The sequence below is a fragment of the Oryza sativa genome, chromosome 5, assembly GCF_034140825.1.
Source record: "Oryza sativa Japonica Group chromosome 5, ASM3414082v1".
Taxonomy (NCBI): domain Eukaryota; kingdom Viridiplantae; phylum Streptophyta; class Magnoliopsida; order Poales; family Poaceae; genus Oryza; species Oryza sativa.
In genome coordinates, this window is record NC_089039.1 from 16,264,790 (window position 1) to 16,277,830 (window position 13,041).

General features: G+C 47.3%; 2 protein-coding genes across 2 annotated transcripts; both read right to left on the minus strand.

The window, feature by feature from the left end:
• Positions 1-4,682: 4,682 nt before the first annotated feature.
• LOC4338477 (protein EARLY RESPONSIVE TO DEHYDRATION 15) lies at positions 4,683-5,588 on the minus strand. The gene has a single exon (XM_015785086.3). The coding sequence runs from the start codon at positions 5,520-5,522 to the stop codon at positions 5,001-5,003; it is 522 nt and encodes a 173-aa protein (XP_015640572.1). The 5' UTR covers positions 5,523-5,588; the 3' UTR covers positions 4,683-5,000.
• Positions 5,589-10,032: 4,444 nt separating this feature from the next.
• On the minus strand, positions 10,033-12,727 carry LOC4338478 (CASP-like protein 4B4). The gene is made up of 3 exons (NM_001420373.1): positions 12,379-12,727; positions 12,056-12,188; positions 10,033-10,547 (listed from the first exon to the last, which is right to left on the minus strand). The coding sequence occupies exons 1-3, from the start codon at positions 12,666-12,668 to the stop codon at positions 10,356-10,358; spliced, it is 615 nt and encodes a 204-aa protein (NP_001407302.1). The 5' UTR covers positions 12,669-12,727; the 3' UTR covers positions 10,033-10,355.
• Between the last annotated feature and the right edge of the window lie 314 nt (positions 12,728-13,041).

The window sequence follows — 13,041 nt, forward strand, 5'->3', positions numbered from 1 at the left end:
TAGAACTTGTTTATTCCGATTTGTGCGAAATGAACGGCGTGTTGACTAAAGGGGGAAAGAAATATTTCATGACACTGATAGATGATTGCACTAGATTTTGCTATGTGTATCTATTGAAAACAAAGGATGAGGCATTGCATTACTTTAAAATCTATAAAGCTGAGGTAGAAAACCAACTTGAAAGGAAAATCAAACGGTTGAGGTCTGATAGAGGTGGGGAGTATTTTTCCAATGAGTTTGCATCCTTTTGCGAAGAGTTTGGAATTATTCATGAGATGACGCCTCCCTATTCACCCCAATCAAATGGGGTGGCCGAAAGAAAGAACCGTACTCTAACTGAGATGGTGAATGCCATGTTAGATACTGCGGGGCTTTCCAAGGAATGGTGGGGTGAGGCAGTTTTGACTGCGTGTCATGTCCTGAATAAAATTCCAATGAAGCATAAGGAAGTAACACCATTCGAGGAATGGGAAAGGAAGAAATTAAATCTCTCATACCTACGAACATGGGGCTGTTTGGCCAAGGTAAATGTACCTATAGCCAAAAAGCGGAAACTTGGACCAAAAACTGTTGATTGTGTGTTTCTTGGTTATGCTATCCACAGTGTGGGTTATAGATTCTTAATAGTAAACTCTGGAGTACCCGACATGCATGCTGGTACAATTCTTGAGTCCAGAGATGCTACATTCTTTGAGAATGAATTTCCTATGAAATATACACCTAGCACTTCTAGTAAAGAAACTGTCATGCCCCATGAGCACTTTGCACCGATAGAACACGATGATCAAACGCCTGAGGAAAATCCTGAGGAGGACAACATTGTAGATACTCGCAAGAGTAAGAGACAAAGGGTTGCAAAATCCTTTGGAGATGACTACATTGTATACCTCGTGGATGACACCCCAAGAACCATAGAAGAGGCATATTCATCTCCTGACGCTGACTACTGGAAGGAAGCAGTACGCAGTGAAATGGACTCGATTATGTCTAATGGTACTTGGGAAGTCGTTGAGTGTCCATATGGGTGCAAGCCCGTAGGATGCAAATGGGTTTTCAAGAAAAAGCTTAGGCCTGATGGTACAATCGAAAAGTACAAGGTAAGGCTTGTAGCCAAGGGTTATACCCAAAAGGAAGGCGAGGACTTCTTCGACACATACTCACCAGTTGCTCGCTTGACCACGATTCGAGTACTACTTGCTCTGGCAGCCTCTCATGGTCTTCTCGTCCATCAGATGGACGTTAAGACAGCTTTCCTAAACGGAGAGCTGGAGGAGGAGATCTATATGGATCAACCAGACGGGTATGTACTAGAAGGTCAGGAGGGAATGATGTGTAAACTATTGAAATCCTTGTATGGCCTCAAGCAAGCACCTAAGCAATGGCATGAGAAGTTTGACACCACGCTTACATCTGCAGGCTTTGTTGTGAACGAAGCTGACAAATGTGTATACTATCGCTATGGTGGGGGAGAAGGGGTGATCTTGTGCTTATATGTCGATGACATACTGATCTTTGGGACCAGCCTTAATGTGATTGAGGAGGTCAAAGACTATCTGTCCAAGAGTTTTGAAATGAAGGATTTGGGAGAGGCTGATGTTATTCTTAACATCAAACTACAAAGAGGAGATGAGGGTGGGATTACACTTGTGTAATCCCACTATGTGGACAAGGTTTTGAGTCGCTTTGGATATAGTGACTGCAAGCCAGTTCCTACTCCTTATGATCCCAGCGTGCTATTAAGGAAAAACCAAAGAATAGCAAGGGATCAACTGAGATACTCTCAAATCATTGGTTCATTGATGTACTTGGCTAGCGCAACGAGGCCTGACATCTCATTTGCTGTAAGCAAGCTGAGCCGGTTTGTCTCAAATCCGGAAGATGATCATTGGCAGGCTCTGAAAAGAGTAATGCGCTATCTAAAGGGCACTATGAGCTATGGAATTCACTATACCGGGTATCCAAAAGTATTAGAAGGGTATAGTGACTCAAACTGGATATCTGATGCTGATGAGATAAAAGCCACAAGTGAATATGCATTCACACTTGGAGGTGGCGCTGTTTCCTGGAAGTCTTGCAAGCAGACCATCTTAACGAGGTCAACAATGGAAGCAGAACTTACAGCACTAGATACTGCGACAGTTGAGGCCGAGTGGCTTCGTGAACTCCTGATGGATTTGCCGGTGGTTGAAAAAGTAGTGCCAGCTATCCTAATGAACTGCGATAATCAAACAGTGATTATTAAAGTGAACAGTTCAAAGGACAACATGAAGTCATCTAGACACATCAAGAGAAGACTGAAATCTGTCAGAAAGCAGAAAAACTCCGGAGTGATAGCATTGGACTATGTCCAAACGGCTAGAAATCTGGCAGATCAGTTTACCAAGGGGCTACCACGTAATGTGATAGACAGTGCATCGAGGGAAATGGGCTTGATACCCACCTAAGGTTGCATAATAGTGGAAACCTGTCCATTGTGATCGGAGATCCCGTGAATTTGGATGGTGAAACAAACTATTGTGTGACTGAGAGAAGAGACCCTTGAAAAGGGCTCATTTTCATGATGTGCTTCTCTTCTTTCCTGCATGGTAGGATGGCTTATGTCTTAATGTGATTCGAGTGGCTTTTCCAAGCAGAGATGTTGACCTGCAGAACATCTCAGAAGGAACACACCTATATGAGTTCGACTGCTAGTCACAGTCTATGAGGTTTGGGCAATCTCTAGATACTCATGAAAGGCCTGGAGTTTGACTTACATGCTCCAAACAGAGGGGATGCGAACGGCAGCCCAGTACCAGTCAAGGTTCTGAGTGAAACCTGATCACACAAAACTTACAATTCAAGGCATAGTCCATTGTTCAGTTGTGGTCTGATGTAGCTCATTTTCTAGGTGGAAGTTCAACTTAACAGTCTCCACCAAAACCCTGGTATATCAAACAGGCACAACATTGGGAACATTTCTTATGAGCCTTGAAATTTGGTGGGGATTGTTAGAATAATTGGGCTAGGCCCAATTTATAATATTAAATCTCAAAGGCCCATAATAAATGTTGAGGATAATAATACCACCTCAGGATTTAAACGAGAAATATCTCAACCTAAATAGGGAGTTATTAGAGGCTCCCTGTTGACCAGTTGAGGTGGGGGTCGGAATGCCACACGCGCGCGCGCGCGCCGGGCCGGGCCGGGCCGTGGCCGTGGGCGAGGGCGAGGCGTGGCTGGCGGCGTGCGTACGTCACGTCGCTATCCTTTTGCAGCCACTAACCCACGTTCCCACGATTCCCTCCGCAACAGCGCGTCCACGTTCTTTCTCCTGATAGATAAGGAGGCCGCGAGTCCGATCCGACTTCTTCGCTTCTTTCCCGGTGTTAGTTTCTCCTTCTCCGCGCCTGAGTTGCTCTCGCTTCTCCGCTTCTGATCTCTTGCGCGCACGAGAGATTGGAAGGAGTAGTGCCTCCGAAACCACACCTTCGCCTGAGATCTGCACCGGGTAGGCGGGTGATCAGGTTTTTGGGGAGTGCCTCCCGCACGACTGCTCATCGCCATGTCTGGAGTTGCTGCCGCCACTGCTGGCAGAGGTGGTACGCCGTCGCCGACAGGAGCTGGATCTGGATCCGGAGCTGGTGCGCCAGGAGGAGGTGCCGTGAATGACTACAACAACGGAGGCAATTCTGCCTCACCATCCAGCGGAGGGCCATTCTTGGGGTATAATCTTCTCCTCCTGCTACTGCTGTTAGCGCTATTACTGTTCCCATTGTTAGCGCTATACTATGTGCGCTATGTTTTGTTCCTGTTCTACATGATGCCTCTAGCATGTTATCGTGTTACTGGTATGTTCCTGTTCCTGGCATTCATGATGCGCATAGTATGCTACTGGTTATGTTAAGATCACGCTACACTGCTTATGCCATGATCATTGTTTCATTTTCTTGGATTAAAATATGCCGATTAATGACTATATTTCCAACATCCTCCCCCGCGCATGGACGGCCGACGAGCTCCTCACCCGGCAGGCGGACGGCCAGCGAGCTCCTCCCCCGCGCACGGACGCCCGTGAGCTCCTCACCCGGCAGGCGGACGGCCGGCGGGCTCCTCCCCCGTGCGCGGACGCCGGTGAGCTCCTCCCCCTGCGCACGGACGGCCGGCGAGCTCGCGGGACTGCCGGCGGGCTCCTCCCCCGAGCGTGGACGGCCGGCGAGCTCCCCCGTGTGTCGTTGACGTCGTGCCGCCCCGCTTCTACTGATGGAAGGTGAGAGGAGTGGAAAAGATGAAAGAGAGAGAGGGGGGACCGGGGGAGAGGTGAGGATGACGGCCCACATGTCCGTGGGTCCCACTATTTTCTTTTTTTTAATGACATGTCGGTCCTACAATTTTTTTTATTAAAAGTGCCAGATAAGCGACACATCGACGACACGCGGGACGAAAACTGGTCAACAACACCACCTCTGCCAAAACCGCTTTTAAAACCGCCCAAGAATATAATTTGCATCGGTTTTAATGGTTAAAGGAGTAGAGTCAAAAGTATAATTTTTCCTTACAGGAACAATGTCTGGGCTTCTGTCCGTCATACCCCCTAGGCTGCACTTGTTCAGAGTTCAGTCTCTCTTCCTTATCTGAGGGTGGCAAATCGCACCAAAGCTAGTGCTAATCAGAAAGGCAAACGGATAATGAAAAATCACAGCTCAGACACGAAAGGGGAACTGTATCCATATCTCGGAAATTACAAGGCAGCAGCTGCGAAATCTCTCGCTGCAATCTTTATTACATCAGCATTTTTTTTACATGATTCTGTACACAACACAGGGGAGATCTCTCGCAGCTCCATAGATCCTGACCAAAACCCAGATCTTGACGACGATGACGACGCGACGAGATTAGCAAAAAAGCTAGGAGTAGATCGAAAATAACAAAACAAAACCTTTTTTTCCCTAATTTTTTTCTGCTTGTTTGTCAAGATGGGTGGATGGATGGATGATTACGCGGGCGGCGGCGGAGACGGACGCTCAGCGCGGCTGCTGGATGGGGCGGGGGTTGACCCTAGCGGCGGCGGCGGCGACCCTCCTGGGCGCCTTGTCGGCGTACCTGGGCACCTCCGGCGGCGAGGAGTGCGCGCGCCACCACTTGTCGATGCCCCACGCCACCACCTCGGCGGACCCGCCCTTCACCTTCTTCCCCCCGGCGCCGCCGAAACCCTTGCCCTCCTTCTCATCCGCCGGTTCTCCCACCAGATGAGGGGTGGAGGAGAAGAGGTCGTCGGGGAGGAGGAACCCCTCGAGGTCGTAGCCGTCGCCGTTGTCGTTGTCGTCGAGGAGGCCCAGCGCGGAGTAGTCCCGGAGCCAGCGGTCGCGGAAGGCCGGGGAGGAGCCGACGAGGCGCCACCACTCCGGGGAGAAGTCCTCCACCTCGGCCACAGCCGGCTCCACGGCAGCGACGCCGCCGCAGCGCCAGTAGGTGGCCGACCAGCCCGCCGGCACGAAGGGCTCCGCCCACGGGTTCAGCTTCCCGCCGCCTCTCGCCACCTCCATCTCGATCTCGATTGCTCACTCACTCCCTCGCTCGCGGATGGAAAAGGGGAAAATATGGATATGGATAGAGGAGGAGATATGACAGAGATGGTAATATAGCTGAGCAGTACTAGTACGGTGCGCCGGTGATGAAGGGGAAGGGGGGGGTGACGTGTCTGTCGTCTTTTCGGTCGGTCTTATCCGTTGCGGCGGGGTGGATGGGGGGATGGATCGAGGGGCAGAGGCCCACGGTATTGTGTGCTGTTTTAACGTTTTCCTTCTTTTCCAAAAGATCCCTATCGGTCTATCTAGTCGTTGGCGTGGCGGCTTCACGCCTCACCCTGGCCGACCTGACACTTTGGGATTTGGGTCCGCGGTGCTGTAGCAGTAGCAGTCGCATTTGCAAGTGTTTGATGCAAATTCAAGCAACCAAATTATACAAGATACTTCGGCTGTTTTTAGTTCACCCCTAACTACTCCAAACTTTCAACTTTTCATCACATCATATCCAAAAACTTTCCTACACATATAAACTTCTAACTTTTTTTCCAAACTTCCAACTTTCTTCAAACTTCCAATTTTTTTCAGGAACTAAACACACAATCTGTCCCAAAATAAGCACAATCATAAGTTTCTCTATTAAACTTTAATCATCCGTCTTATTTAAATTATTCTATAGTTAGTATTTTTATTGTTATTAAATTGTAAAACATGAATATTACTTTATCCATGACTTATGCTTTTTTTAAAAAAATAAATAAGACAAACTATTAAAGTTAGACATGAAAACTCATCACTGTGTTTATTTTGGGACAGAGGGAGTAATCATCTCTCTCTCTCTCTATATATATATATATATATACACTGTTTCACCCCTACACTGTCGCAGTTGTCTGAGCCCGTTGTTGTCGACGGGGCGCTATACGCCGCTGCAGACCTCGTCGACCCAAGCAAAGATTGGATGCTGATGAGGTAGTGAAGCGGCGACGACCCTGAAGGCGGATCTGAAGCTTGCCAATCTACCGACAGTGTTCTCACCGGGGACCTCGCGTGGCCCACGCCTCCTGATAGCCATCACTTGCCTCGATTTGTCGTTGTTCTTTTCCTTGTCTTCACCTAAGAGAGGGGAGAGGCGGCAGCAATATGGTCCGGAGAGGGAGAGGACCTCGACCTCGTCCCACCGCCAGATCCATGTCACCGAACTCTAGTCATCCCTTGCTCTCGCGTCGCTGACCTTGTTGTCTCTCGCTCATAGTCCTTGCGTTCCATGCTACTGAGCTCGTCAGCATGCCGGCCAAGGAAGGATGACCGCCAACCATGGGAGGAGGAGAGGAGGGGTGGTGCACCAACAGCGAGTGGATGGAGAGAAGCAGGGTCGTCGCCATGGAATGGTGGGAACCGAGAGTGAGGAAGGGGATAAGGGAGAGAGAGGGGGGAGGGGGATTTCATATGTTTTCTGTATTTCAGGGTGTCCAATGTAAATTTTAAATAAATTGGAAAAAAAATAAGAATTGGAACAAAAAGTATCCGGGGCTGAAATTTAAAATAATTAAGGGAAAATTGGAACCATGCCATTATAATTTTGTAAAATTTAAGATATGCCATCCTGACCCACATGTCATTGACTCATGTGGGTCCTACATGTCATTGAGATACCGATGACATATCTCAAACTTTGCAAAATTATAATGGCATGGTTCCAATTTACCCTAAAATTAAAGCTACTCCTAGAACCACTTGAATTGTGAAGAACCCATATTTTAAACCCGTAGTCTTAGCCTATGTGGCACCTCGGAAACTCTCATATGAGTGTCCTGCACTGTGAGTGCCCTAAGAGCAGGTACCGATTGATTTCTGATGGTGAGAAGATAAATCTATAATTTTGCAATAACTATTTCTCCTTTGCTCGCGCTAGAGCGTGGATGCAACAGTTGCCGCTGCCTTATCCACTTTCGCTTAAGTGCCACCGGCGCTTGCCGTTGTTTCCTCCACTTTTCTCACAAGCGGCCATCGTTGGCTACCATCTCCTCCTCTCCGACGCGCACATGGACACGATAGCTGCATCCGCTTCGCTTGAGCACCACCTGTCGCTGCCTGTCGTCTCCTCCACTCGTTCTCGTGCACGAGCATCGCTAGCTACCATCTCCTCTGCCCCCACTCATGTCTGGACTATGATGGCTATAGACTCCGAAGGCTGCAGTCTGCTGACTCATGTGCTTATTCTCCATGGACGGCAACAACATGATAAGTGTGTTATTATCCAGGTAGAAATGCTCCTAATTATTTTTTGCGTAGCCAGTGATCAAGCAAGATTCCTAATTAGAGCATGCGCTAGGAAGAGAAGTCACATGTGGTTTCGGATTGCGTAGTGACAAGCTAGAGTTACGGTTAGGGTTTTGAGGTGGGATGGGAAGGACAGTGCTGGGAGAGAGAAGTGGGTGATCGGATTTAGAGGGATGGCCTAGGCGGCGACAGATCGGCAGTGGATGGCGGACAAGGGGCGGGTGGAGCCATGGGGTTGGTAGCGAGGCAAAGCGAGGTGAAGATGACACGGAAGGGGAGGAGGTGAGCGGGACAAGGCCACACCAGCACGTTGATGCCTTTCAAGCGGTGGCACGGTTGGTGGCGGCGGTGGAGAAAGAGCTAATCTATTACTGGAGGGAGGAGGAGGGTCTTACCGGAGGGCCGTCGCCGTTGCCCGCTCCGTTCGGTCGTCATCACCGTCGCCCACTCCACTTGTGTCGTCGTCACCGTAGCTTGATGGCATCCCCTCTTCTCCATTGGAACAGTTCGCCGGACGCCAGGGGAGGAGGAAGAGGTTTGCCAAGAGGCCATCGTCGTTGCTCGCTCACGTGCACTGATAGAGAGGGGATGTGAGGAAAGGATGAGTGCATAATGGAATCAGGGGGAGTGGACGGGAAGGACATGTGGAGAGTCAGGGGAAGTGTGGGTGACTTCCCCTCCTGACGCTCATGGGCGTGAAAGGAGCCCCTTAATCAAATAGAGTATGTTGTTATTACTTAGTTTGAGCTCGCATAAGTGAAGTAGGTCGACGACGTTGGTGGCCCTGCTAGCGCATGTCGCCGAAACTGTTGATTTGAGGGTGGCGCTAACGTAGAGGAAAGATGAATAGGATGGCTAGTCATGCACTGCTTACAGCCTTGATACCAATTGTGCCCCTAACAAATAAACGGTTGGATGTGAGTGGTACCTCATGATACATGATATAGTGCTACTTTCTCAAATATTGTAAAATTGTTTACTGTAACCAGTACGGGTTTATATAAGTGTCGTGGAAAATGACCGTATCGACAATTAAATGGCCATATATACTGTGACGGTTGCAAAACCATTTTATTAACCTGATTTGGTCATATTGTTGTTCATGAATGTCGAAACTAAGAAATAAACTACACCAAAATGAATAGCCATGTGTAAGAATATCCTCCCCCCCTAAAAAAACAGATGAGTAGCACGTTTAATGCTTATTTTAAAATAGTTATATTATGATTTTTATACGTAGCAAAGAAGCACCAAAACTATTAACAGGTTCACTCGTTTCTCTTTATACAAGTTGGGTTTAAGCGGGATTTTTATTATAGATGATATCATTATCAAAGGAAATATTGGAAAAAAAATTCAAAATAATGTTTGACAGATATATTGTAACGCATATATCAATTCTATCAAATTTTATTGCAAACTATGATGTATAGATTAAAAAAGATAATTACTGTCACAGAGTAAATCGAACCAATTTTAAATAGCTCGGTGTAAAATAAGAAATAAAAAGAGGTGAAATGAGTGTAGTTCAACTACTATGTTTCTTATTATGGAATCAATTCATCGGGATTCAAATTCTACACTTGAAACATGTACTCGTATTATCTTTAAACAATGACGGATCTTCTCGAACCAGACTGACACATCTACCCAAAGCTTGAAATAGCGCCCCTTACCTGTCTCCGCTAGCATAGGACCAAGCAATCCCCATACCCAGATCCCTATTCTCCGCTAACAAAATGACGTAATCTGGTGAAATAGTTTGGGGGTGGACTTTCTTTTTCTTCTTCTCTGGATTGCCTATCTGCATGTGTTAAAAAAAATCCAGCAAGGAAAAGTCTTGAATGTGTGGCCCAAACTATCCTCATTTGGGCCGGGCCATTTTGGCGAGAGCGGGGACCTACATCGTCTATGAGAAAAGTTGTTAATTCCACATTTCCACGTCGACATCATTATATATCTTTATTGAAAAAAAACTATTTTTGCGAGGAAAAAAATAGTTTTTTGGCCCACCTTTGTTAACACAGGGCACTGGACGAGATTAAAAGAAAAAAAAACAAAGGCCCGTGTGGATGATACGCATAAATTTGATAGTAAACGGTTCATGGAAACATGAAAACATTTCCGGATTCCAAACGTGGCGTAACCTGCATCTGCATATGTAGAGATATTCAATTGGCACCAGCGAGCGAGCGAGAGGGAGGGAGTGTGACCCACACAGGCCACAGTACCGCACACACTGACGTCTCCAATTTGTTGTATATAATCACATAATGAAGTACAAGTTTAATATTCGGTTTGCTATTACATATATACGCCTAATTAAACACATGCAAGACAATCAAATCATCCAATGAAATGAATCGATCAATATCCTCCCCTAAACACGCAAATTAACCCCACCGGCCGATTCCAGTCCCAAATATAAACAAGAAACAAAGCCGTACGTGTACGTATGTACCACACGAGTATACCACATCATCACCACCACTATGAAGAAACCAACAATCAACTAGCTGTACAAATAACAGGATCAGACGACGGCGATCGACATGGATGGATCCCATCAGATCAGATGTAGGTCTGCTTGGCGAGCTTGAAGCCGGAGACGAGGGCGGAGAGGGCGAGGCAGAGGAAGGCGAAGAAGGCCATGCTGATGGACGCCGCCGACGAGTCGGTGAACACGTTGTCCGCGCCTTCCCTCATCCTGTTCGTTATCGGGATCGCCGCCGACACCGCCGACATCAGCAGGTACGCCGTCACCTGCAGTAGCACCATATGCGTATCGAAACCACGATAAAACATTAGTGTTTTAGCGTGCATTGTATATATACTAGCTTCATTTTTTAATATATAATGCACAACACGTTTAATCATTTATTTTATTTCAAAAATAGTTAATTATTATACATTTGTTGTGGGTTGTTTTATCGTTAAAAATACTTTAAGCATAATTTATATATTATATATTTTTTTCAAAACTTTTGAATAAGATAATGGTTAAGCATGTGTTAAAAATTAACTATGTTACTTTTTTCTATAAACTTGGTCAAACTTAGAGTTAAGTAGTTTGACTTTGACCAAAGGCAAAACATTTTAGAATCTAAAACTGAGGGAATATTTATTAAAATACGAATATAGTATAAAGGTCACTGTCAACATTAATTAATTAAGCACATAGTATATTATGTTCAGATACTCCGAGGTTCGTATTGCCATCATGCACATGCTTAGCGTATCTAATTCTTACAGGTAGTGTTTAAAATGGCCGGCCTGCTATCAAGTCAAAGGCTCTAGAGCATTTGTCTTTAATTTTGCTTAATTGGAATTTCGACAGAAGGAAACTTAGATGCGAAGCTACTTGGATAACATACAGGTCATTGTCAACTTCATATTTTGTCTTTATCCACAACCTCAATTCCGTAAGCAAACAGCTCTGATCAGTGGTCACCACGAACATATGAGATCAATCATAAACAAACTCTGACATTATTTTAGATCGACTTGATATCATATCATCAAACCAAGGGCTCATGCAATTAAATATCTCAATGCTCGTCAGTGGTTTTTGAAACAGACTCAAACAGCTTCTTGCATTTCCATATGGATCGAAATGTGCAATTTGTGATCCAGACAAATCTGTGCTGGCTGATGTTCATCAGACCATTAGTAGGAAGAGAACTACTAATCCTAGTACTACAACTTCTATTATGCAGAGGTATGTAAGGTATGAAATGAACTGTTACGGGAAATGCCATGTGGACTCATTATGTCTCTTTCAACGACAACTAATTAACAATCAGCCTATGGAATGGATCAAAATTCCAGCCAGCACATGACAGCTTTGCGCTATAATTCTCTGCTCAACTGCATCCCATGAACAGTTGTCAGGACGATCGTGCTGTGCATTAGCACTACAGCAGAGCTAATTCTCAAAACCCTAACTAAAGAATTGCTCCCTTACTTAACACCAAAGATAAAACCTGAATCCCAATGAGCAATCCACACTCTGCAAATGATGAATAATTGATAAACAAATTTAAGTTTCATTCCGGTGTCCAAGTATCCATCCGGTTTTCCTATTGTGCAAACAAGCAAGTGGCTAATGCTTTTGATTGATTAAATAAATTTGAGTTTATCTCCTACGGCGAGATGATGCGACAGATGTTCGATGCATTGCATAGATGTCACGGCAATTAATTGAACAGAGGTCAGCAGGAAGAGTGCAACCGAGGAACGCATAATCGAGGCGTGCGGCGAGCGGCGCTGACCTGATCTCCGGCGAAGTCGACGAGTACGGCGACCTTGCCCTGCAGGTCCTGGCCGCCGGTGAGCCGTACGCCGTGCCGCACCAGCTGCAGCGTCGTGTAGATGAAGGCGAGCACCCCGATCGCGACCACGTACCTGCACAAAGAGAAAAAAGCACCCACCAACCGTTCGGTCAAATGTGTTCACCGCCGCAAGCAATTCACCGTCGCCGCCGCCGCCGCACCACAACGACCGAGGCGGCGAGACATCCATCAATGGATCAAGGATGGGTAGTGCACTTGGGGCAATGGCGCGGCGGGAGAGGGGAGCTCGCTCGCTCGCTCACCTGTACTCCTCGTAGTGCTCGAACTGCCTCCAGTCGCCGTGGTCGTTGGCGCCCATGACGACGAAGGCGAGGAGGGAGAAGGCCCACGCGGCGACGCGGAGCGCCGACCCGGACTTCTCCAGGAGGTCCTGCCGCCGCCAGCGCCGCACCACGGCGCTCACCACGCCCTCGCCCGACGCCGCCGCCGCCGCCGGGGCGCCGCCGCCGTCGACGTTGGCGTCTGCGGCCGCGGCGCCCTTCTCGACGTCGGCGGCGGGGGCGCCCGAGGAGGCTGCTACGGCGGCGCTCATGGCGCGCGCGTTCTCGGGGACGGATTCGCGGAGTAGGGAATCGGTTTTGTGGTGGTGGTGGCGTCTTGCCGGGGAGCTCACGAGAGTTATATGAGGCGAGCCGAGGGCCGAGGGATCTTCTACGACGCCGGCGTGTGCGCCAGGTCACCTGCCAAGTGCCAAGTGGAAAGAGGAGTACCCATCACGCCATTCTCTTTAGCTACTTTACCTGGCCGTGTTTAGTTTTCCCCCTATTTCTAACTTTCTATCACAACATATCACATCAAAAACTTTCCTACACATATAAACTTTCAACTTTTTTTTTCTAAACTCCCAACTTTCTTTAAACTTCAAACTTTTTTCAGGAACTAAACACACCCATATTATATTTTGC